Source organism: Pristiophorus japonicus, chromosome 5 (genome assembly GCF_044704955.1).
Source record: "Pristiophorus japonicus isolate sPriJap1 chromosome 5, sPriJap1.hap1, whole genome shotgun sequence".
Lineage (NCBI taxonomy): Eukaryota > Metazoa > Chordata > Chondrichthyes > Pristiophoridae > Pristiophorus > Pristiophorus japonicus.
Window position 1 is genome coordinate 209,687,405 of NC_091981.1, and position 23,953 is coordinate 209,711,357.

Below are 23,953 nucleotides of genomic sequence, written 5' to 3' on the forward strand. Positions count from 1 at the left end.
AATTGACACGGTAGGAATAGCAAGGCCACAAGAGATGGCAAGATCAAGTGGGTGGCCGTGAATATGGGTTGAGGAATTCACATGGAAGGAGAGATTAAGGGAGGATAGGAGGGTAGTGAACTCAGAGGAGAGAGAACATGATGAATTGAGATAGAGGTTGAAATCACCGAGGATGAGAAGTCACTTGGTGCAGAGGCTGAAGGAGGAAAGCAGTGAAGCTATCTCGGTGATAATATTTTTATCATACTTGGGAGGGCAGTAGAGAACGAGAATTTTAAATGAGAGGTGAGAGAGGTGGAATAAGGTGAGATGTTCAAAGGAGGAGAACGTGCCGGAGGAGCAGCGGGACAGACTGAGGTGTGATTTGGTGATGAGAGGAATTGATACGGTAGGACAAATAGGGGAAAAACATGTTAACTGGTCAGATATTTTGGATTTTGAAGAGTTATTAATATTGTACTTAAAATTCCCGTCCTTGTTTTCAAATCCCGCCATGGCGTTGCCCTTCCCTATCTCTGTAACCTCCTTCAGCCGTACAATCCTCCGAGATATCTGTGCTCCTCCAATACTGGCCGCTTGTGCATCCCCAATTTTAATCGCTCCACCATTGATGGCTGTGCCTCCAGTCTGTTGAGGCCCTAAACTCTGGAATTCCCTCCCTAAACCTCTCCACCTTGTTACCTTTCTTCCTTCCTTTAAGTGGCTCCTTAAAACCTACCTCTTTGATCAAGCTTTTGGTTATCTGCCTTAATATCTCCTTATGTGGCTCGGTGTCAAATTTTGGTTTATAATTTTCCTGTGAAGTGCTTTGGGACATTTTACTATGTTAAAGGTGCTATATAAATGCAAGTTGTTGTTGCTGTTTATAAAAAATATACCTGGTGGAAAAGCATTCTCATCGATTATGTGCAATGGTTTATATTAATCAGCTAACCATTTCCAAGAGTTCTAATCAGCTTAGGATGACTTTGTTACCAATTTCAAACTCAACCATGTCGAACCAAACCAAATATTTTTTGCCTTATTGTAAATGAAAAACTTAATAAATAGCCATTGCATATATTATCAACTATTTTCCGTCTGAAGATAATTCCAGCTAAGACATAAGTTAAAACTGAACCAACCTTACTCCTTTGCAAATAGATGTCAAGTGGCCTCAGTCAGAGCTGTTTGGATTCATAATCTAGTTTTTTGCTCATCCATAACTACCATGTTCTTCTTTATAATAATCTTATCAATTGTATTGTTTCCTTGCTTCCTGATCATTCCTGGTTGATTCTTCTTATCCCTGTACCACCCAGAAAATCTATTTGCTCCTTATTTTCTGCTGTTAAAACTATCCAAAGTGTAGTGAGGAATAGGGACCAATGCCTAGAATTGATTTAGCAAATGCTCTCTTTGAGTCGAGGTGAGCAGTCAGATCATGGCCCAGGCCAGATCACTGTGAGTATTGCTAGTAGAGTGCCACCTCCTGTGTGCTAGGAGCCACTGTTATTATATACAGGTACTCCCAGCAACAAAACTGAATGTTATGCCATTATAATTGTGTATGTTGTCTGAAATTAATTTATCAGAGGTGTTCCTCCGAGTCAAGGTGAATGTCCAGGGTATGACCTAGATTAGCCAATTGGGAAAAGAGTGCTCCTGTCTACTAGGTGACCCAGTTATGATGTAGGCAAGCACCATCTGCTGGAAAACAGCACTTTTGTATGCTCAGATTGTTCTCTGTCATACACAGACTCTACCAACCTAAGTAATGGCCCCAGCTTTTGCTGTTGTAATAATGGCAAAACTAACAGCTTTCACTGCCATTATTCTAAGAAACTGACAGTAGCTTCTGGAGTCCACACATGCGTAGGTAAATGCGGAAATGCAATAGTTGCTGTCAGTGATTCCCTTTTGCTCCACACTGTTGAAGTCCCTGTAGACGGCAATCTGTAGAAATCACTGAACTGACAAGAACTTCACCTTTTACGCTGTTAAAACCCCCCAAAAAAGTTAAACCTGTTGAATGTGGTGTAACTGGGTTTTTAATGGCATACTAAGTTCTAACTACAACCTCTCTGGCCCTGACAAACTAATTTTATATTTGTGGAATATCAAAATTGTCCATTATGATAAAAATTCTACAGATTTTTTATATAATAAAAATTATTCTTAAAAAAAATGTTTTTATGATATTTCAGTTTATTTATTAATCCCATATCCCGATGTTCTAATCTGTATTTCATTCTGTAATATTTATAAAAATCGAAGGATTATCAGTGCATTTTACTTCCTAGTTTTCTGTCTGTGAGAATTCTTCAATGTGATTGGCTACTTAGCTGATGCCGGAGATGTCCTAGAGTTGGTGCCAGAATTAAACTAACTTTGGGAAAGGTGAAATCTATGCCACAGAAAATGCTCGATGTTTGTGGGCAGCTTTCTTCGAGGTCAGAAGTAAGCGCCGTCATTTCTCCGTTTAGCGAGTTGGTCTTACCGCAGGGTATGGGTGGCCAACAGGAAGAGCAGTGCAAGGAAAGTAGTGCAGGGGTCCCCTGCAGTCATCCCCCTGCAAAACAGATACACCGTTTTGGGTACTGTTGAGGGGGATGACTCATCAGGGGAGAGCAGCAGCAGCCAAGTTCATGGCACCATGGGTGGTTCTGCTGCACAGGAGGGCAGGAAAAAGAGTGGGAGAGCTATAGTGATAGGGGATTCTATTGTAAGGGGAATAGATAAGTGTTTCTGCGGCCACAACCGAGACTCCAGGATGGTATGTTGCCTCCCTAGTGCAAGGGTCAAGGATGTCTTGGTGGGGTGCAGGACATTCTGAAAAGGGAGGGTGAACAGCCAGTTGTCGTGGTGCACATTGGTACCAACGATATAGGTAAAAAACGGGATGAGGTCCTACGAGACGAATTTAGGGAGCTCGGAGCTAAATTAAAAAGTAGGATCTCAAAAGTAGTAATCTCAGGATTGCTACCAGTGCCACGTGCTAGTCAGAGTAGGAATTGCAGGATAGCTCAGATGAATATGTGGCTTGAGGAGTGGTGCAGTAGGGAGGGATTCAAATTCCTGCGACATTGGAACTGGTTCTGGGGGAGGTGGGACCAGTACAAACCGGACGGTCTGCACCTGGGCAGGACCGGAACCAATGTCCAAGGGGGAGTGTCTGCTAGTGCTGTTGGGGAGGAGTTAAACTAACATGGCAGGGGGATGGGAACCAATGCAGGGAGACAGAGGGAAGTAAAATGGAGGCAGAAGCAAAAGATAGAAAGGAGAATAGTAAAAGTGGAGGGCAGAGAAAGCCAAAGCAAAAAACAAAAAGGGCCACATTACAGCAAATTTCTAAAGGGGCAAAGTGTGTTAAAAAGACCAGCCTGAAGGCTCTGTGCCTTAATGCGAGGAGTATTCGGAATAAGGTGGACGAATTAACTGCGCAGAAAGCAGTTAACGGATATGATGTAATTGGCATCATGGAGACATGGCTCCAGGGTGACCAAGGCTGGGAACTCAACATCCAGGGGTATTCAACATTTAGGAAGGATAGACAGAGAGGAAAAGGAGGCGGGGTGGCATTGCTGGTTAAAGAAGAATTGAATGCAATAGTAAGGAGGGACATTAGCCTGGATGATGTGGAATCGGTATGGGTGGAGCTGCGGAACACCAAAGGGCAGAAACCGCTAGTGAGAGTTGTGTACAGACCACCAAACAGTAGTAGTGAGGTTGGGGACAGCATCAAACAAGAAATAAGGGACGTGTGCAATAAAGGTACAGCAGTCATCATGGGCAACTTTAATCTACATATTGATTGGGCTAACCAAACTGGTAGCAATGTGGTGGAGACGGATTTCCTGGAGTGTGTTAGGGATGGTTTTCTCGACCAATTTGTCGAGGAACCAACAAGAGAGCTGGCCATCCTAGACTGGGTGATGTGTATTGAGAAGGGACTAATTAGCAATCTTGTTGTGCGAGGTCCCTTGGGGAAGAGTGACCATAATATGGTAGAATTCTTTATTAAGATGGAGAGTGACATAGTTAATTCGGAAACTAGGGTCCTGAAATTAAGGAAAGGTAACTTTGACGGTATGAGGCGTGAATTGGCTAGAATAGACTGGAAAATGATACTTAAAGGGTTGGCGGTGGATAAGCAATGGCAAACAATTAAAGATCACATGGATGAACTTCAGCAATTGTACATCCCTGTCTGGAGTAAAAATAAAACGGGGAAGGTGGCTCAACCGTGGCTAACAAGGAAAATTAAGGATAGTGTTAAAACCAAGGAAGAGGCACATAAATTGGCTAGCAAAAGCAACAAACCTGAGGACTGGGAGAAATTTAGAATTCAACAGAGGAGGACTAAGGGTTTAATTAAGAGGGGAAAAATAGAGTACGAGAGGAAGCTTGCAGGGAACATAAAAACTGACTGCAAAAGCTTCTATAAATATGTGAAGAGAAAAAGATTAGTGAAGACAAACGTAGGTCCCTTGCAGTCGGATTCAGGTGAATTTATAATGGGGAACAAAGAAATGGCAGGCCAATTGAACAAATACTTTGGTTCTGTCTTCACGAAGGAAGATACAAATAACCTTCCGAATGTACTAGGGGACAGTGGGTCTAATGAGAAGGAAGAACTGAAGGATATCCTTATTAGGCGGGAAATTGTGTTAGGGGAATTGATGGGATTGAAGGCCGATAAATCCCTGGGGCCTGATAGTCTGCATCCCAGAGTATTAAGGAAGTGGCCCTAGAAATAGTGGATGCATTGGTGATCATTTTCCAACAGTCTATCGACTCTGGATCAGTTCCTATGGAGGGTAGCTAATGTAACACCACTTTTTAAAAAAGGAGGGAAGAGAGAAAACGGGTAATTATAGACCGGTTAGCCTGACATCAGTAGTGGGGAAAATGTTGGAATCAATTATTAAGGATGAAATAGCAGGGCATTTGGAAAGCAGTGACAGGATCGGTCCAATTGAGCATGGATTTATGAAAGGGAAATCATGCTTGACGAATCTTCTGGAATTTTTGGAGGATGTAACTAGCAGAGTGAACAAGGGAGAACCAGTGGATTGGTGTATTTGGACTTTAAAAAGGCTTTTGACAAGGTCCCTCACAAGAGATTGTTGTGCAAAATCAAAGCACATGGTATTGGGGATAATGTACTGACGTGGATAGAGAACTGGTTGGCAGACAGGAAGCAGAGAGTCGAGATAAACGGGTTATTTTCAGAATGGCAGGCAGTGACTAGTGGAGTGCCGCAGGGCTCAGTGCTAGGACCCCAGCTCTTTACAATATACATTAACGATTTAGATGAAGGAATTGAGTGTAATATCTCCAAGTTTGCAGATGACACTAAACTGGATGGTGGTGTGAGCTGTGAGGAGGACACTAAGATGCTGCAAGGTGACTTGGACAGGTATGGTGAGTGGGCAAATGCATGGCAGATGCAGTATAATGTGGATAAATGTGAGGTTATCCACTTTGGGGGCAAAAACACAAAGGCAGAATATTATCTGAATGGCAGCAGATTAGGAAAAGGGGAGGTGCAGCGAGACCTGGGTGTCCTGGTTCATCAGTCATTGAAAGTTGGCATGCAGGTACAGCAGGCGGTAAAGAAGGCAAATGATATGTTGGCCTTCATAGCTAGGGGATTTGTGTATAGGAGCAGGGAGGTCTTACTGCAGTTGTACAGGGCCTTGGTGAGGTCTCACCTGCAATATTATGTTCAGTTTTGGTCTCCTAATCTGAGGAGGGACGCTCTTGCTATTGAGCGAGTGCAGCAAAGGTTCACCAGACTGATTCCAGGGATGACTGGACTGACATATGACGAGAGACTGGATCAACTGGGCCTTTATTCACTGGAGTTTAGAAGGATGAGAGGGGATCTCACAGAAATGTATAAGATTCTGACGGGAATGGACAGGTTAGATACGGGAAAAATGTTCCCGATATTGGGGAAGTCCAGAACCAGGGGACATAGTCTTAGGATAAGGGGTAGGCCATTTAGAACTGAGATGAGGAGAAGCTTCTTCACTCAGAGAGTTGTTAACCTGTGGAATTCCCTGTCGCAGAGAGTTGTTGATGCCAGTTCATTGGATATATTCAAGAGGGAGTTAGATATGGCCCTTACGGCTGAAGAGATCAAGGGGTATGGAGAGAAAGCAGGAAAGGGCTACTGAGGGAATGTTCAGCCATGAACTCATTGAATGGCGGTGCAGGCTCGAAGGGCCAAATGGTCTACTCCTACACCTATTTTCTATGTTTCTTTGTTTCTATGACCTCAAAATCCGGGCCCTATTTACATAAGATCTCGTGCTATTTGCAATATAAAGGCCATCAAATTTGCATGTAAATTCAAAAGAATCTAATGTCAATTTGTATGACAAATCTGGGAAATTCCTAAACTTCCAATTGAAAGAAAAGAAAGACTTGTATTTATATAGCGCCTTTCACAACTACCGTACGTCTCAAAGTGCTTTACAGCCAATTAAGTACATTGGCATTGAATTAACTTTAGCTCCAGGCCCCAGACTGCACCAGGTAGAGAAAATAACTGTGTGGACCTAGAAACATTGCAACAGGAGTAGGCCATTTCGCTCATCGAGCCTGCTCTGCCATTTTGTTAGCCATGGCAGCTTCACCTTTTTCATTCCAACTTTTCTCACTGTCCTCTATTTCTCAAACTTTCTAGATCGGTATCTACCCTCAGACCTCACACTCGAATTTTGTTCACTACGCAAAAACACACAATATCAAAAGAACATTACTGCTCAAGCACAGTGTTTAAAAATGATTAGCCATCTTTATAGTTGCTAAAATGGCTGAGGAAGACTGCATTAGTGCAGTCAAACTGACTTAATTCTACTTGATTCTTAATGAATTATATTCTTCTGTACAAGTGATGACATTACATTATAGCTTACAACAATATTGTTTGCCCATTAACATTATTTATGACTAATTCGCTGAACTAATTCAATTATTGTTTGACCACTTCTTCCAATCCAATACTCAATATTTAGACTCATATGTGAAGACATGTTGACCAAGAGGTCAGAGGGCAGCTGACACATGTGGAATAGAGAAAGCGTGAAAATAAACAGTACTTTTTGGGCAGAGATAAATATTAGCTGATTTTAACCTGTATGTTGCCCAGCATGAATGGAGACTTCTGTAGTTGAGGAATTTCTTGGGTGGCTCTGCAACAAGTTTTCAGCTGCCCTTCCGGCAACGGAGTGGGAGCAGCTCCAAGGAAATTCCTAGCTTGTTTTAGGTTTTGGATGCGAACCACAACCCAGATCAAGTACTCACTGTGATAGGAAGCATTAGGAGGACAAGGGGAAAATTCGTGAGCGCCCCGTTTGGGGCGTTAACTTTTAAAAGTTGGAAAAATTAGCACAAGCACTAATGTTTTCTAACTTTCAAAATATTCAACCTTTGCGCTCCAGGAAGGAAATGGAATGCTAAATCAAGGGCTTCACTTCCTTCCTAAAGCGCAAGAGGCAGCAGGCAGGGTGGTAATTGTGCAGCGATGTACAATGGGCCGTGTAGCGCTGTCACATTGGAAGGCTCCTTCCCTCCCTTAAAGGGAAGGGCCATCGCTGCAGGCTCTGCAAAAGAAGAACTTCCCAGGACTCCGATGGCAGCCGTGATCCGGTCCGATCGGCCCGCTGCGTGCAGCAGAGTGCTGGGCTGAGCGATCACAGGCAAAGAACATCTGAAAAAAATCAGAGGGGTATGAAGAATTTTTTTTACTTACCTCAGCCACCTCGCCTTTAATCATTGCCCCTGAAGTGCCCGGCCTCCCGATGAACGCCTCCTGCAGCTGCCGGTGTTTTCGCCCGGCAATGCTGCAGGGGGCGGAACCAAAGTTCGGGTCCAGAGCGCTACTGGGGCGGCGCGCACGCCGATGATGTCATGATCTCTGGGCGAAGGAGATTGGGACGCAACGTCATACCGCTGCCATGAACCTTCCACTGAATATGGTGGGTGTCAATCTCCTCACCACGCCTGATCATCAAGTGCATGGCGGCCTGTTATCATCCCATCGAAGGCGATAATGGGATGCCCTAAGGAGGCCAATTTCTAGGCGAAGGTATTTTATTCATGAATATTCACAGATAAGACCTCTCATGGAGTATTCCTTTTATAGAAAAGTCAGGATTCCCATTCCTAATCATAGTCCATATTTCCTATTGATCTGAGTATGTGGGAAGGCTGGACGAGCAGAGGATAGGGCTCAGGTTTCAAGTCTCTCAGGCCAATGTAAGGCCATTAACTATGCAGATTCACACATCAAAACGAAGCACTTAGCAGAGAGCAGCTGCCTGTTGAGCTGCGTCCTTTAGAAGAGGAGAGATAATTGGAGAAAATCTGAGCAAGATTGGAGGTGATAGTAGTTCCTTGTGATTCTTGCTGTTCTTTTGATGTAATTGGTTTATTTGCTGTTCCCCAGGCTGCTCACAAATTCCTTTCCCACTGAGTGTATTGAATGTTCTCATTCATACAGAACACAGGCCAAGTTGCATAGGCTAGGCTTGTATTCCCTTGAATATAGAAGATTACAGGGTGATCTAATTGAAGTGTTTTAAAATGATTAATGGATTTAATAGGATAGATAGAGAGAAACTATTTCATCTGGAGAGGAGTCCAGAATATGGGGGCATTAACCTTAAAATGAGAGTTAGGCCATTCAGGGGTGATGTCAGAAAGCACTTCTTCACACAAAGGGGTCGTGGAAATCTGGAACTCTCACCCCCCCAGAAGTTGTTGAGGCTCGGTCAACTGAAAATGTTAAAACTGAGATTGATAGATTTTTGTTAGGCAAGGGTATTAAGGGTTACGTAACCATAGCTGGTAGATGGAGCTAACTTCAAGGTTTGTAGGGCTGCAGAAGGTTACAAAGATAAGGCAGTTATGGGGGATTAAATCAAAAGGATGAGAATTGTAAAATCGAGACGTTGGTGGACCGGGAGCTAATGTAGGTCAGTGAGCGCAGGGTGATGGGTGAAGGGGACTTGATGCGGGTTAGAATGCGAGCAACAGAGATTTGGATGAGCTCAAGTTTAAGGAGGGTGAACAATGGAGGGCTGGCAAGAAGATGATTGAAATGGTCAAATCTGGGGGTAACTAAACATGGATGAAGGTTTCAGCAGCGGAGACGGGTGATATTACGGAGATGGAAGTAGATGGTTTTTGTGAAGGAGAGGATATGGGAATGGAAGCTCAGTTCAGGGTCAAAGTGCAAGCCAAGGGTGCAAACTGTCCAGTTCCACCTGAGACATTGGCCAGGGACGGGGTGGAATCTGTGGCGAGGAAGTGGGATTTGTGGCAGGGGCCAAAGACAATGGCTTCAGTCTTCCCCATTGTTATGTCTTGAATAAAGTGTCAGACTAGATACTGCAAGCTCAAAGTAACTGTCACCGTAATCCTTTATTACAGATAACAGAGTGCCTCTCAAGCCTATGAGGCCTCCTTATATACAGGTGCTCCCAAGGAATTGTGGGATCCCTTGGGACTCCAGGGAACAAGCCCTCTGGTGGTTAGACATGTATTTACAAGTTTACATACATAACAACACTCCCCCCCCCCCCCCTCAAAAATCAATATTGTAATTATTTTCAATGTGAGTCGATCTGGATCCTTCCTTTTCCTGGTTGATCATCTCGGTGCAAATGTTGGTTTTGGTGAGTCGTTTGTTGGGCCCTCGCTGGGCTGCTGCACAGCTGGCCTTGCTGGGCTGCTGGGGGTGGTGAGTCCTGCTGGGCTGCTGCAGGTGATGGGTTCTGCTTCATGGTCAACCGCTGGGTCGGTTGCCACTTATGTGTGTGTTGGAGGGTCGAAAAAGGTAGAGTCTATTGTGGGTTGTTCTGGATAGTCCATAAATTTGAGTTTGGTTTGGCCCAAGTGTTTCCTGCAGATGAGTCAATTTGAGAGATTGACCACAAACACCCTACTCCGCTCTTTGGCCAAAACAGTGCCAGAAAGCCACTTGGGATCTTGTCCATAGTTCAATACAACTACAGGATCATTTATCTCAATTTCACGTGACACATTTGCGCGATCATGATATGTATTCTGTTGAGCCGCCTGCTCTCTCCCTGTTCGTGTAGATTAGGATGGACTAACAAGAACCTTGTCTTAAGTGCCCTTTTCATGAGCAGTTCAGCGGGAGGGACCACAGTGAACGAGTGGGGTCTTGTGCGGTAACTAAGCAGGACTCGGGATAAGCAAGTCTGCAGTGAGCCTTCAGTTACCCTTTTCAAGCTCTGCTTGATTATTTGAACTGTTTGTTCTGCCTGACCGTTGAACGCTGGTTTAAATGGGGCAGATGTGACATGTTTGATCCCATTGTGGGTCATGAACGCCTTGAACTCGGCACTGGTAAAGCACGGCCCATTGTTACTTACAAGGACATCAGGCAGGCCGTAGGCTTTCAATGGTGGCAGCGGACGTGCTTGCCGACATTATCACATATTCAATCCATTTGGAGTACGCATCTACAACCACTAAGAACATTCTTCCCAAGAACGGGCCTGCATAGTCGACATGGACCCTGGACCACGGTTTGGAGGGCCAGGATAACAAACTTAGGGGCACCTCCCTGGGTGCATTGCTTAACTGTGAACATGTATTACATTTGTGCATGCAGGACTCTAAGTCTGCATCGATACTGGGCCAACCACACGTGGGATCTGGTTATTGCTTTCAACATTACGATGCCTGGGTGGGTATTGTGGAGGTCACTAATGAAGGTGTCCTTGCCCTTTTTTGGCACCACTACCCGATTACCCCATAGGAGACAGTCTGCCTGTATGGACATTTCATCTCTGCGCCGCTTTTACGGCTTTATTTCTTCCTGCATCTCTAACGGGACACTAGACCAACTCCCGTGGAGCACACAGTTTTTTACTGAGGGGTCCTGGCTCGTCCAGGTTCTAATCTGTCGGGCGGTAACAGGTAATTGCTCACTCTCGAATGCTTCCATTACCATAACTAAATCTACGGGCTGTGCCATCTCCATCTCTGTGGTGGGTAATGGTAGCCTACTGAGAGCATCGGTACAGTTTTTTGTGCCTGGCCTGTGGCGGATGGTGTAGTTGTATGCGGACAACGTGAGCGCCCATCTCTGGAAGCGGGCCGATGCATTTGTATTTATCCCCTTGCTTTCAGAAAAGAGGGATATAAGCGGCTTATGGTCGATTTCCAATTCAAATTTGAGCCCGAACAGATATTGATGCATTTTCTTTACCCCGTAAACACATGCTAACGCTTCTTTTTCGATCATACTGTAGGCCCTCTCAGCCTTAGACAGACTTCTGGATGCATAAGCAACCGGTTGCAATTTCCCAAATTCATTAACTTGTTGCAATACTCACCCAACCCCGTATGACGACGCATCACATGCTAGTACCAAACGCTTAAATGGATCGTACAACACAAGCAATTTGTTTGAACATAACAGCTTCCTAGCTTTCTCAAAGGCATTTTCTTGGCTTTTACCCCATACCCATTCACCTCCTTTATGCAGTAAGGAGTGCAGCGGTTCCAACAATGTGCTAAGACCCGGTAAAATGTTACTAAAATAGTTCGGGAGTACTAGAAACGACCACAGCTCCGTCACGTTCTGTGGTCTCGGTGCGTTCTTGATTGCATCCATCTTCGAATCGGTGGGCCTGATGCCGTCCGCCGCGATTCTTCTTCCCAGGAACTCCACTTCAGGTGCCAGGAAAATGCACTTCAAGCGTTTTAGCCTGAGCCCCACATGATTAAGCTGACGAAGAACCTCCTCCAGGTTCTGCAGGTGCTTGACGGTGTCCCGACCTGAAACCAAAATGTTGCCCTGGAAGACCACGGTGCGCGGGACCGACTTTATCAAGCTTTCCATGTTCCTCTGGAATATCGCCGTGGCTGATCGAATCCCAAACGGGCATCTGTTGTAAATGAAGAGATCTCTTTACGTGTTGATGCAGGTGAGGCCTTTTGATGATTCCTCCAGCTCCTGCGTCATGTAGGCCGAGGTCAAGTCCAGCTTCGTGAACATTTTCCCTCCCGCCAGCATCGCAAATAGGTCGTCTGTCTTTGGCAGCAGGTATTGATCCTGCAGTGAGAAATTACCACAAATTCTGATGGTGACATCTCCCTTGAGGACTGGAACAACCAGACTGGCCCACTCATTGAATTCGATCTGCGAAATGATGCCCTCTTGTTGCAGCCTGTCCAGCTCGATCTCCACCCTCTCTCTCATCATGTAAGGCACCGCTCTCGCCTTGTGATGGATGGGTCGCGCTCCCGGAATCAAATGGATCTGCACTTTTGCTCCTTGGAACTTTCCGATGCCTGGTTCGAACAGCGAGGGGAACTTGTTTAGGACCTGGGCACATGAGGTGTCGTCGACGGATGAAAGCGCTCAGACATCGTCCCAGTTCCAGCGTATCTTTCCCAGCCAGCTCCTGCCGAACAGCGTGGGGCCATCGCCCGTTACCACCCAGAGTGGTAACTCGTGCACCACTCCATTGTAGGAGACCTTTACGATAGCACTGCTGATTACGGGAATCAGTTCCTTTGTGTACGTTCTGAGTTTGGTATGAATGTGAGTCAGGGCTGCCCTTGAGACCTTGCTGCACCACAATTTATCAAAAGTCCTTTTGCTTATTATGGACTGGCTTGCACCTGTGTCCAGCTCCATGGACACCAGGAATACATTTAATTCAACCTTCAGCATTATCGGGGGACACTTTGTGGTAAATGTGTGTACCCCATATACCTCTGCCACCTCGGTCTGAGGCTCTGGTTCGTCGTGATCCACCGTGGATCTGTCTTCCTCTTCAACATGAAACATGGTGGTTTGCAGGATTAGCAGGGTTTGCAGCTTGCCTGCACATGTGTTGGCGGTGTCCCATTGTTCCACAGCCCTTGCAAACGTTTCCTTTGAAGCGGCATGAATAGAAACGATGATCACCCCCGCAGCGCCAACAAGGTGTTAATGGCCTTGTATTCACCACCCTTGATGGTGGACTCTGAGTCACCTGCAGATGTGCAGCTGCAGACATGTAAGTCCTGCCCTGTACATTTCGATTTGAAAACAACGTTACTTTGTTCACAGTACTTGCAGCAGCACTAGTGGGCTATCGCTATGGCTTTACTCAAGGTTGGGGTCTCTACAGTCAAAAGTTTGCAAAGTATTACTTCATGGCCAATGCCAAGTACAAAGAAGTCCCTGAGCATATGTTCCAAGTGTCTTTCAAATTCGCAATGTGCTGCAAGGCGCCTTAGCTCAGCGACGTAGCTCGCCACTTCCTGGCCTTCAGACCTCTTGTACGTGTAGAACCGATAACTCGCCATCAGAACGCTTTCCTTCGGGTTTAGATGCTCCCGGACCAGTGTGCACAAATAATTGTACGACTTTTCTGTGGGTTTCGCTGGAGTGAGCAGGTTTTTCATGAGGCCATACGTTGCTGCCCCGCAAATGGTGAGGAGGATCGCCCTTCATTTGGCAGCATTCGCTTCTCCTTACAACTCGTTAGCCACAAAATATTGGTCAAGTCGCCCCACGAAGGTTTCCCAATCATCTCCCTCCGAAAATTTCTCCAGGATGCCCATGGTTCTCTGCATTGTTGCGGTGGGGTTCGTCATCTGTATCTCATCGCCAGTTGTTTTGTCTTGAATAAAGAGTCAGACTAGATACTGCAAGCTCAAAATAAGGTGTAGCCATAGTCCTTTATTACAGATCTCAGAGTGCCTCTCCAGCCTGTGAGGCCTCCTTATATCCAGGTGCTCCCAAGGGATTGTGGGATCCCTTGGGACTCCAGCGGATAAGCCCTCTGGTGGTATTTACAAGTTTACATACATAACACCAATATTTAATTGGAAGAAATTGTACTTCTCCAAGCCTGGATGTTGGACAAGCAGTCTGACATCTCAGAGGCATTGGAGGGTCGAGAGAGATGGTGGTGAGATACAGCTAAGTGTCATCAGCATACAAGTGCAACCTGACATTCTATCTTCGGGTGATGTTATCAAGGAGCAACATGTAGATGAGAAATAAGGGGGTGGGGGGGGGCGCAATTATAGCTCCTTGCGGGACTCGAAAGGATACAGGAAGAGAAGACATTTCAGAAATTTCTCTGGCTATGACTGTACAGATATGAGTGGAACCAGGCGAGGCTCTCACACTCTGGCCAAAAGAGAGGAGTTAGAGGAGGATGGTATGGACAACCATGTCAAAGGCTGCGGACAGGTCGAGAAGGATGAAGAGGGATAGTGCTCCTTAGTCATAGTCACAGGCGGTGTCATTTGTGGCTTTGATTAGAGCTATTTCAATGCGGTGGCAAGGGTTCTTTTGAAGTTCTATATTCTCTGCTCATATACCTATTTATGGAGTTTAACCAAATAGAATCCAAATGATGCAGATCGATCACACGTCGAACACTTTTGGAGTAATCTTCCATGTCAGGTCTCTGAGAAAGTATTTTATGATAATTGGATCTGTCTTACTGGGCATTGATTGTTGAACACTTGCCTAAAATAGTTAGGGCAGGTGAAGTCTGCCATTTGAAGAACATAGCTTAATTGTTCTGAACAACAGGTTCCTTCTGAAGAGTGATAATAAGCAGTCAGTGAGGGCTGAAAATAGAAAGAAAAAATTACTTATATACTGATCATTCATGTCGGCCACTGCTGCTTGAGTCTATTTTGGTTAGTTGATTGAATTGCTTTCTCCTCTTGTCTTCAGATAATTTTAAGGAAAATATCAAAAGGTTGGTAACTTTGACTGTCTCCACAGTAAAGATTTATTGAGCATTATTGGTACTAAATATTGAGAATCAATCCTCTCTGTGTTGCTAATATGGTTCATCTCAAACATCTTCTAATGGAGGTTGGCCACCTGCCCTCCTGCCAACCATCTTCTGCCTCTTACCAAGGCACAGGGAGATGACAGTATCTGGGGAGAGAACAAAGGATTCTATACCCTTTGAAAATATTGTTAATAAGCACAAATATACAAAAAGTTGCTCGAGCTAAAGGTTAGCTAAAATAAAATGCTCTGTTCCATAATCTTTGTAAATGTTTGTTTTGCCCTGTGCAATTTCTTTGCAATTCATGTGAAGTTGAAGTTCTGTGTTACAGAATATAATGGCAAATTTTCTGATTAATCTTTACAGGTAATTCATTCTGGTGCCTACTTGATGTTGTGCCAATTAAAAATGAGAAAGGAGATGTAGTTCTTTTTTTGGCGTCCTTCAAAGACATCACTGTTACCAAAGTGAAGATTGCCCAGGAGGATAAAAAGGAAGGTCAGCTTTTCATCATGAATCTTTTGTTTAGTTATTGGAGGCAGTCAGGATGTGCTTCTTTTCATTGTCACGCTTTTAGTGTAAAATGCAATAATGAATGACTTTGAAGAAAAAGAAAATTGACATTGTGAATAATGTGTTATTGTTGAATTTATTTTCAGGTATATCCAAATAGTACAAAGCATATCACACTGAAAAGTTAAAATATTTCATGTGCACTGATCTAACCTCAAATGCAGTTTGTTATTGTTTCTAAAATCAATGTTGTTCAGCATTTGCAGGTTTGATTTATTTACTGAAATTCATTTTTTGCCTAGACACTCAGATCAACAAGATGTTCAAAATATCCCCATCTCCTGGTTTCTTATAGACTTTCCTCATAGAATTATACATAGTTTGTATCTATTATTATATTAATGCATTTGGTTTTCAACTAATTTAGAAAAACCAAATGGACAAATATTACAGAGAATGCACAGCACAGAAACAGGTCATTCGGCTTAACTAGTCCATGCTAGTATTTGTGCTCCACACAAGTCTCCTCCCACCCCTCCATCAGCATGACCTTCTATTCTTTTCTCCATCTTATGTTTATCTAGCTTCCCCTTAAAGGCATCTATTTTATTCACCTCAACCACTTGTGGTAGCAAATTCCACATTCTAATCACTCTCTGGGCAAAGAAGTTTCCTGAATTTCCTATTGGATTTATTAGCGACTATCTTATATTTATGGCCTCTAGATTTGGTCTCCCCACAAGTGGAAACAGCTCTGCATCGACCCTAGCAAAGCCTTTCATAATCTTAAGGAAACATAGAAACATAGAAAATCGGTGCAGGAGTAGGCCATTCGGCCCTTCGAGCCTGCACCGCCATTCAATGAGTTCATGGCTGAACATACAACTTCAGTACCCCATTCCTGCTTTCTCGCCATACCCCTTGATCCCCCTAGTAGTAAGGACTACATCTAACTTCTTTTTGAATATATTTAGTGAATTGGCCTCAACAACTTTCTGTGGTAGAGAATTCCACAGGTTCACCACTCTCTGGGTGAAGAAGTTTCTCCTCATCTCGGTCCTAAATGGCTTACCCCTTATCCTTAGACTGTGACCCCTGGTTCTGGACTTCCCCAACATTGGGAACATTCTTCCTGCATCTAACCTGTCTAAACCCGTCAGAATTTTAAACGTTTCTATGAGATCCCCTCTCATTCTTCTGAACTCCAGTGAATACAAGCCCAGTTGATCCAGTCTTTCTTGATATGTCAGACCCGCCATCCCGGGAATCAGTCTGGTGAACCTTCGCTGCACTCCCTCAATAGCAAGAATGTCCTTCCTCAAGTTAGGAGACCAAAACTGTACACAATACTCCAGGTGTGGCCTCACCAAGGCCCTGTACAACTGTAGTAACACCTCCCTGCCCCTGTACTCAAATCCCCTCGCTATGAAGGCCAACATGCCATTTGCTTTCTTAACCGCCTGCTGTACCTGCATGCCAACTTTCAATGACTGATGTACCATGACACCCAGGTCTCGTTGCACCTCCTCTTTTCCTAATCTGTCACCATTCAGATAATAGTCTGTCTCTCTGTTTTTACCACCAAAGTGGATAACCTCACATTTATCCACATTATACTTCATCTGCCATGCATTTGCCCACTCACCTAACCTATCCAAGTCACTCTGCAGCCTCATAGCATCCTCCTCGCAGCTCACACTGCCACCCAACTTAGTGTCATCCGCAAATTTGGAGATACTACATTTAATCCCCTCATCTAAATCATTAATGTACAATGTAAACAGCTCTATATCAAGTCATCCCTCATCTTCTCTGTTCCAGAGAAAAGAGCCCCAGCCTGTTCAATCTTTCCTGATAGGTATCACCTCTCAGTTCTGGTATCAACTTTGTAAATCTTTTTTGAATCTTTACCAGTGCTTCTATATCCTTTTTATACGATGGAAAATATATAATATTATTAGAATAATTATTATATTGTTACAGCTTGAGAAAGAGATGCTACAGTTAGATTGAGAGAATCATACCAATTTGCATTGGGATATTCTCTATACTGTAAATGCTGAGAAGGTAGCTGTCATGTATTCAACTATCATTGTAACCCATGTATAAGCTGACCTAAGTTGTACACCTTGAGAACACTGACCACAAGGGGCGAACTTGTGGGAGACGCTCCTAACCTGGACTTTCAGGTAAAAAAGGGGAAGCTCCAACCACATTCATCACTTGAGGTCTTGGCAATAAAGGTTACTGGTCATAGTGTGACCTTCTCTCAAGTATGGGCCTCGTGTGCATTTATACTGTATAGCAAGGACATATCATTGGTGACGAGAAACTGGGATGTAAACCACGTGAGCATGGCCACTAGCAGCACAGAAGAGAGGTACTCTGTCGGTGATGATTGGGACGACTTTATTTAGAGACGACAGCAACGTTTTGTCACTAAGGAATGATTGGGACAGGATTCGGCCGACAAACGCAGGGCTCATCTCCTGACGGTTTGTGGATCCAGAACGTACTCCCTGATGAAGGACCTTCTAGCGCCAGTGAAGCCGGCGGACAAGACGTTCGAAGAGCTCAGCAAGTTGATCGGGGAACACTTTAAACCAGCGAGCAGCATTCACATGGCGAGACACCGGTTTTACACACACCGGCGGCGAGAAGGGAAAGCGTTCCAGACTTCGTGGCAGATCTCCAGCGACTGGCGAGCCTATGTAAGTTCCCAGATGCATGCAGAGCGGAGATGCTGTGAGACTTTTTTATTGAGGTCATCGGGCACACTGGGGTTTTCAGGAAACTGATTGAGACCAAAGACTTGACCTTGGAAGCGGCGTCTCTGATAGCCCAGACATTTATCTCAGGGGAGGAAGAGACCAGAATGATGTATGACAAAAATCTTGGCTCAAATGCGGCAAATGACCAGGGAGTCAACATTGTTAATGCCGCACACAGTTCTCCAGGCAGACAAGGGCAATCGGATACGCCCTAGCATGTAGTCGAACCCAAAGGGAGAATTCATCAGAGAAAATGGTTAGCTGAACGGTGATTCATGCCATCGCAATGGACAAAGCGGCCAGTAATGGGGCCATCAACACCTGTTAATGGTGCGCTTAAGGACAGTTACAGAGACAGTCAGAGACGATCGACTGGTAGTGGACCTTTTATTTCGAACAATGGGGTCTCCAGCTCATGCTGGAGGTGTGGAGACAAACACCCAGCCAGAGCTTGCAGGTATCAGTAATATACCTGCAGAAACTGCAACGTCAGCGGTCACCTGGCGCGTATGTGCAGGAAGCCTGCAGCCAGGTTGATGTACGAGGAGGATGGGCCCGATGTAAGCCCTACGAGGCCAAATAAATACTGGGGGATATCGCTGGAAGCTAAAGTTCAGCGAGTTCATGTGGAGCACATATACAGTTCATATACCAGGACGCTACCGATAATAATGAAAGTGCTCCTCAATGGCATCCCAGAATTAATGGAGCCAGACACGGGGGCCAGCCCGTCCCTGATGAATATCAAATAGTTCAAAAGGTTGTGGGTGTCCAAGGCCAGGAGGCCAAAATTATTGCCGATTGACGCATAGCTTCGGACATATACAAAGGAGATCATTCCAGTGCTAGGCAGCGCCACGGTAGTCGTGACCCACAAAGATTCGGAGAACAGGTTGCCACTCTGGATTGTCCCGGGGGACGGTCCCGTACTACTGGGGAGGAGTTGACTGGCTGTCATGAACTGGAAATGGGGTGATGTTAATGCAATTTCTTCTGTGGAGTGAGTATCATGCTCACAGGTCCTGGACAAATCTGACTCATTATTTCAACCCAGCTTCGGCACTTTCACGGGGGCCAAGGTAGTGATTCACATAAACCCGGACACCAGGCCAGTACACCACAAGGCCAGAGCGGTACCGTACGTGATGTGGGAAAAGATAGAATACGAATTGGACCCCCTGCTGAGGGAAGGCATCATCTCGCCAGTCGAATTCAGTGACTGGGTGAGCCCGATCGTACCGGTGCTCAAGGCAGATGGGTTGGTCAGGATATGTGGCGATTACAAGGCCACCATCAATCGGGTGTCACTCCCAGACCAGTACCCGCTACTGAGAGTGGAGGACCTCTTTGCGACCCTATCTGGTGGCAAACTTTTTTCAAAATTGGACCTGACCTCAGCTTACATGACCCAGGAGCTGGCGAGTGAGTCAAAGAAGCTGACCACCATCAAGACACAAGGTTGGTTGAGTATAACAGATGTCCGTTCGGGATTCGTTCGGCCGCTGCGATCTTTCAGCGAAATATGGAAAGTCTCCTCAAGTCGGTTCCAAGGACGGTGGTTTTTCAAGACGACATCCTCATCATGGGTTGCGATACTGAAGAACACCTCCACAACATGGAGGAGGTGCTACGCAGAATGGACCGGTAGGGCTGCGACTGAAAAAGGCGAAGTGCGTCTTCTTAGCTCCAGAGGTAGAATTCCTGGGAAGGAGGGCAGCAGCAGACGGGATCAGACATACTGCATCCAAGACAGAAGTGATCCAGAGAGCACCCAGACCCCATAACACGACGGAGCTGCGTTCGTTCCTGGGGCTCCTGAACTATTTTGGTAACTTTCTTCCCAAATTGAGCACACTGTTAGAGCCGCTACACATGCTCCTACGCAAAGGTCGCGATTGAGTCTGGCGGGACAGCCAGGAAAGGGCTTTTGATAGAGCACGCAATTTGTTATGCTCCAACAAACTGTTAAGGTTATATGACCCGTGTAAGAAACTTGTTTTAACGTGCGATACATCGTCCTATGGAGTCGGGTGTGTGTTGCAGCATGTGAATGCCAATTGTCAGTTACAGCCAGTAGCTTATGCCTCCAGAAGTCTGTCCCAGGCAGAAAGGGACTACGTAATGGTAGAAAAGGAAGCGCTAGCATGTATATGTGCAGGAATAAAAATGTACCAGTACCTGTTTGGCAGGAAATTTGAGCTGAAGACAGATCACAAACCCCTAACGTCCCTTTTGGCTGACAACAAGGCCATAAATGCGAGTGCATTGGCCCACATACAGAGGTGGGCACTCACGTTAGCCGCCTATGACTATACAATTCGGCACAGACCGGGCACCGAAAACTGCGCCGATGCACTCAGCAGGCTCCCACTAGCCACCACTGAGGGGGCAACTGAGCATGATGCTGAGATGGTCATGACTGTTGAAGCTTTCAAAAGCGAAGGCTCACCTGTGACAGCCCGTCAGATTAAAGTCTGAACAAATAAAGACCCGCTACTGTCTTTAGTTAAGAAATGTGTCCTGAATGGGGACTGGGCAGCCTTGAGGAATTTAAACCGTTTCATAGGCGCAAGGATGAACTCTCGATTCAGGCTGATTGCCTACTGTGGGGAAATCGAGTAGTCATGCCCCAGATGGGCAGAGAGGTGTTTATCAGGGAACTTCACAATGAGCACCCGGGCATTGTCACGATGAAGGCAATTGCCAGGTCACACGTTTGGTGGCCAGGGATAGATGCAGACCTGGAACTTTGCGTTCACAGGTGCAACATGTGTGCTCAGCTGGGCAATGCACCCAGGGAAGCCCCCCTTAGCCCCTGGTCCTGGTCCGCCAAGCCATAGTCATGCATCCATGTGGACTACGCAGGTCCTTGCATGGGAAAAATATTGTTGGCTGTAGTTAACGCCTACTCCAAATGGATTGAGTGTACCATTTTAAATTCAAGCACATCGTCTCCCATGGTAGAAAGTCTATGGGCAATGTTCGCCGCTCATGGTCAGTGACAATGACTCTTGCTTCACAAGCACTGAATTCCAGGACTTCATGGCAGGCAATGGAATCAACCATGTCAGAATGGCACCGTTCAAGCCGGCCTCAAATGGCCAGGCAGAACGAACAGTGCAGATAATCAAACAGAGGATGCTCAGAATCCAAGGGGGTACCCTTCAAAGCCACTTATCACGCCTCCTGTTGGCCAATAGATTGTGACCACACTCGTTCACAGGGGTTCCACCCGCAGAGCTGCTAATGTAAAGGATGCTCAAAACCAGGTTATCCCTTATACACCCTACTATGAAAGAAATTGTTGAGAGCAGGCATCAATCACAATGTGACTACCATGACAGGAATGCGAGGGCATGATGTATTGATGTCAATGACCCTGTTTTTGTCCTTAATTACACTGCAGGGTCCAAATGGCTTGCAGGCACTGTGATTGCCAAAGAGGGGAATAGGGTTTTAGTAGTTAAACTTACCAATGGACAAATCTGCTACAAACACGTGGATCAAACTAAAAGGAGGTTCAGCAACCCGATAGAAGAAGCAGAGGAAGAACACGACGTAGAGTTTACTCCACCACAGGTGACCGAACACCGGAACCAAGTGGAGGAGAGCCCAGTCACTGTGGGCAGTCCGGACAGGCCTGAGGCACCGCAAACAGCAGACACTCAGGCCAGTGTCCAACAACCAGAGCACCAACTCAGGCGCTCTACAAGGGAGCATAAACCACCAGAGAGCGTAAACCACTTAACCTGTGATCCAAATAAGACTTTGGGGGGGAGGTGATGTCATGTATTCAACTATCATTGTAACCCGTGTATAAGCTGACCTAAGTTGTACACTGTGAGAACACTGACCACAAGAGGCGAACTTGTGGGAGACACTCCTAACCTGGACTTTCAGGTATAAAAGGGGAAATGGAAGCTGAAAAGATTTTGAAATTTGTGTTTGAGAGATTTGAATTGTTTGGGTTTTAAAAAAAATCGATTTTCATTATATTTTGTAGTGCTCAATTGTCATTTGTTGATTATGAGATTTGATTGAAACAGAAAGGGTGGTGTGAAAATGTAAGCAAATGACAAGGTGTGATGTTGATACGGGATACAGGAAGTGTAATGTGACAAACAGGAGATGTGCTATTATACTGATTCGAAAATATGACTAGCCGATCTCCAGTGGTGCTGCACATAGGGATCCATGGCCAAATCATTCTATAATTCTATTAGTGCAGTCTTTAGGTAAAGAAGGGTTGGAGGGTGCAGAATAATTAGACCAAAGCATTCGGGCATAATCCAGCCTCCAGCTTAAAGTCATACATAATAGTCCTTATTTTCATTTAATGTTTAACTTGGTACTATTATTTATATTTAAATTGCAAAATTGATGGCAGTTTGGAAAACATCGAAGTGGAATTGGTTGGAGTTTCTCTGCAGTATAGGCTGAGGAGCTGTGAGATGCAAAACTAAAGCACTACAATGCTACCACTGGTGAGAGGGTGTGATAAGCTTACATAGATAGTTTGCATTATAAATGTGCACATAAGAATTTATCATGGGAAAAGTTGACACAAAAATCTGACAATAATGTGACAACAAAAAGTGAGGTTTTGCAGACAGGATGTGCACACAGAAATAAAGGTGCTGAAATTTCAGTGGTTATCACTGATCTCCCATTGTTGCGCAACCAGAAACCCCCCCCAAAATGTGTAAATGGCTGAAACTGGCTATTTACAGCATTTCTCTGTGATTTCCATTGATTTCCTGACAGCATTACAGAGAGCGAGAGAGAGACTGGTGGCATTTCAAGATGTGTATGAGGGTTTCAGCAGTAGATGGGCTGAGGTAGGGGCAGAGGCGGGAGATATTATGGAGGTAGAGATAGGTAGTCTTTTTGATGAAATGGATATGGGGTCAGAAGCTCAGCTCAGGGTCCAAAAGGATGCCAAAGTTGTGAGCACTCTAGTTCAACCTGAGTCAGTAGCAGGGACAGGATGGAATCAGTAGCAAGAATATGGAGTTTGTGGCAGGGACTGTAGATGATGGCTTCAATTTTCCCAATGTTTTAGATGGAGGAAATTGCAGCTCATCCAAGACTTGAAATCTGACAACACAGAAACAGAGAACGATAATGGAAAAGTAACGCTGGGTGTCATCAGTGTACAAGCGAAATGTGACCCCATCTCTGGTGCCAAGGAGCAGGACGTAGATGAGGAAAGGAGTAGACTAAGGATAGATGGCAGACTTTCAAAGGTAACGGTGCAAGGTGGGAAGAGAAGCTGTTGCTGGGATGTACGGGATGCATTCAGATAGGCAAGAATATCATCAAGCAAAGGTAATCCTACTGAGGTGGACAACAAAGGAGAGATGTTGGAGGGGAATGGTATGGTTGAACATGTCAAAAATTGATATAAGATCATGTAGGACGAGGAGGGATCATGCACTATGGCCACAGTCACAGCGGATGCCATTTGTGACTTTTGTTATGGTTGTTTTGGTGCTTTTGCAGAGATGGAAAACCTGATTAGTGAGATTGAAACAGAGGTGTGGCAAATATGGGCATGCATTAGGGAGGTGACAAGACATTCAGGGACTTTGGAGAGGAAAGTTGGAGGTGGGCAGTCGTTTTCAAGGACAGATGGTTTGAATTGTTTTTTTTCAGCAGGGGAATGATGACAGTGGCTTTAAAATAATATGATTAGGCAGTGTCAATATGGTTTTATGAAAGGAAAATTGTGTTTAACAAATGTATTAGAGAGTTTTGAGGATGTAACTGGCAGGGTAGATAAAAGGGAACCAGTGGATGTGGCATATTTGGATTTCCAAAAGGCATTCGATAAGATGCCACAGAAAAGTTTGTTAATCAAGATAAGGGCACATGGGGTTAGGGTAA

The 23,953-nt window shown here is 45.1% G+C and overlaps 1 protein-coding gene across 1 annotated transcript in view; it reads left to right on the forward strand.

Moving 5' to 3' along the window:
• kcnh8 (potassium voltage-gated channel, subfamily H (eag-related), member 8) overlaps positions 1-23,953 on the forward strand; it is a 655,874-nt gene that overhangs the window by 251,237 nt on the left and 380,684 nt on the right. Inside the window, exon 3 of the mRNA XM_070880041.1 lies at positions 15,150-15,281. Within this exon, the coding sequence (XP_070736142.1) occupies positions 15,150-15,281 (132 nt within the window). The remainder of the gene's footprint in view (positions 1-15,149; positions 15,282-23,953) is intronic.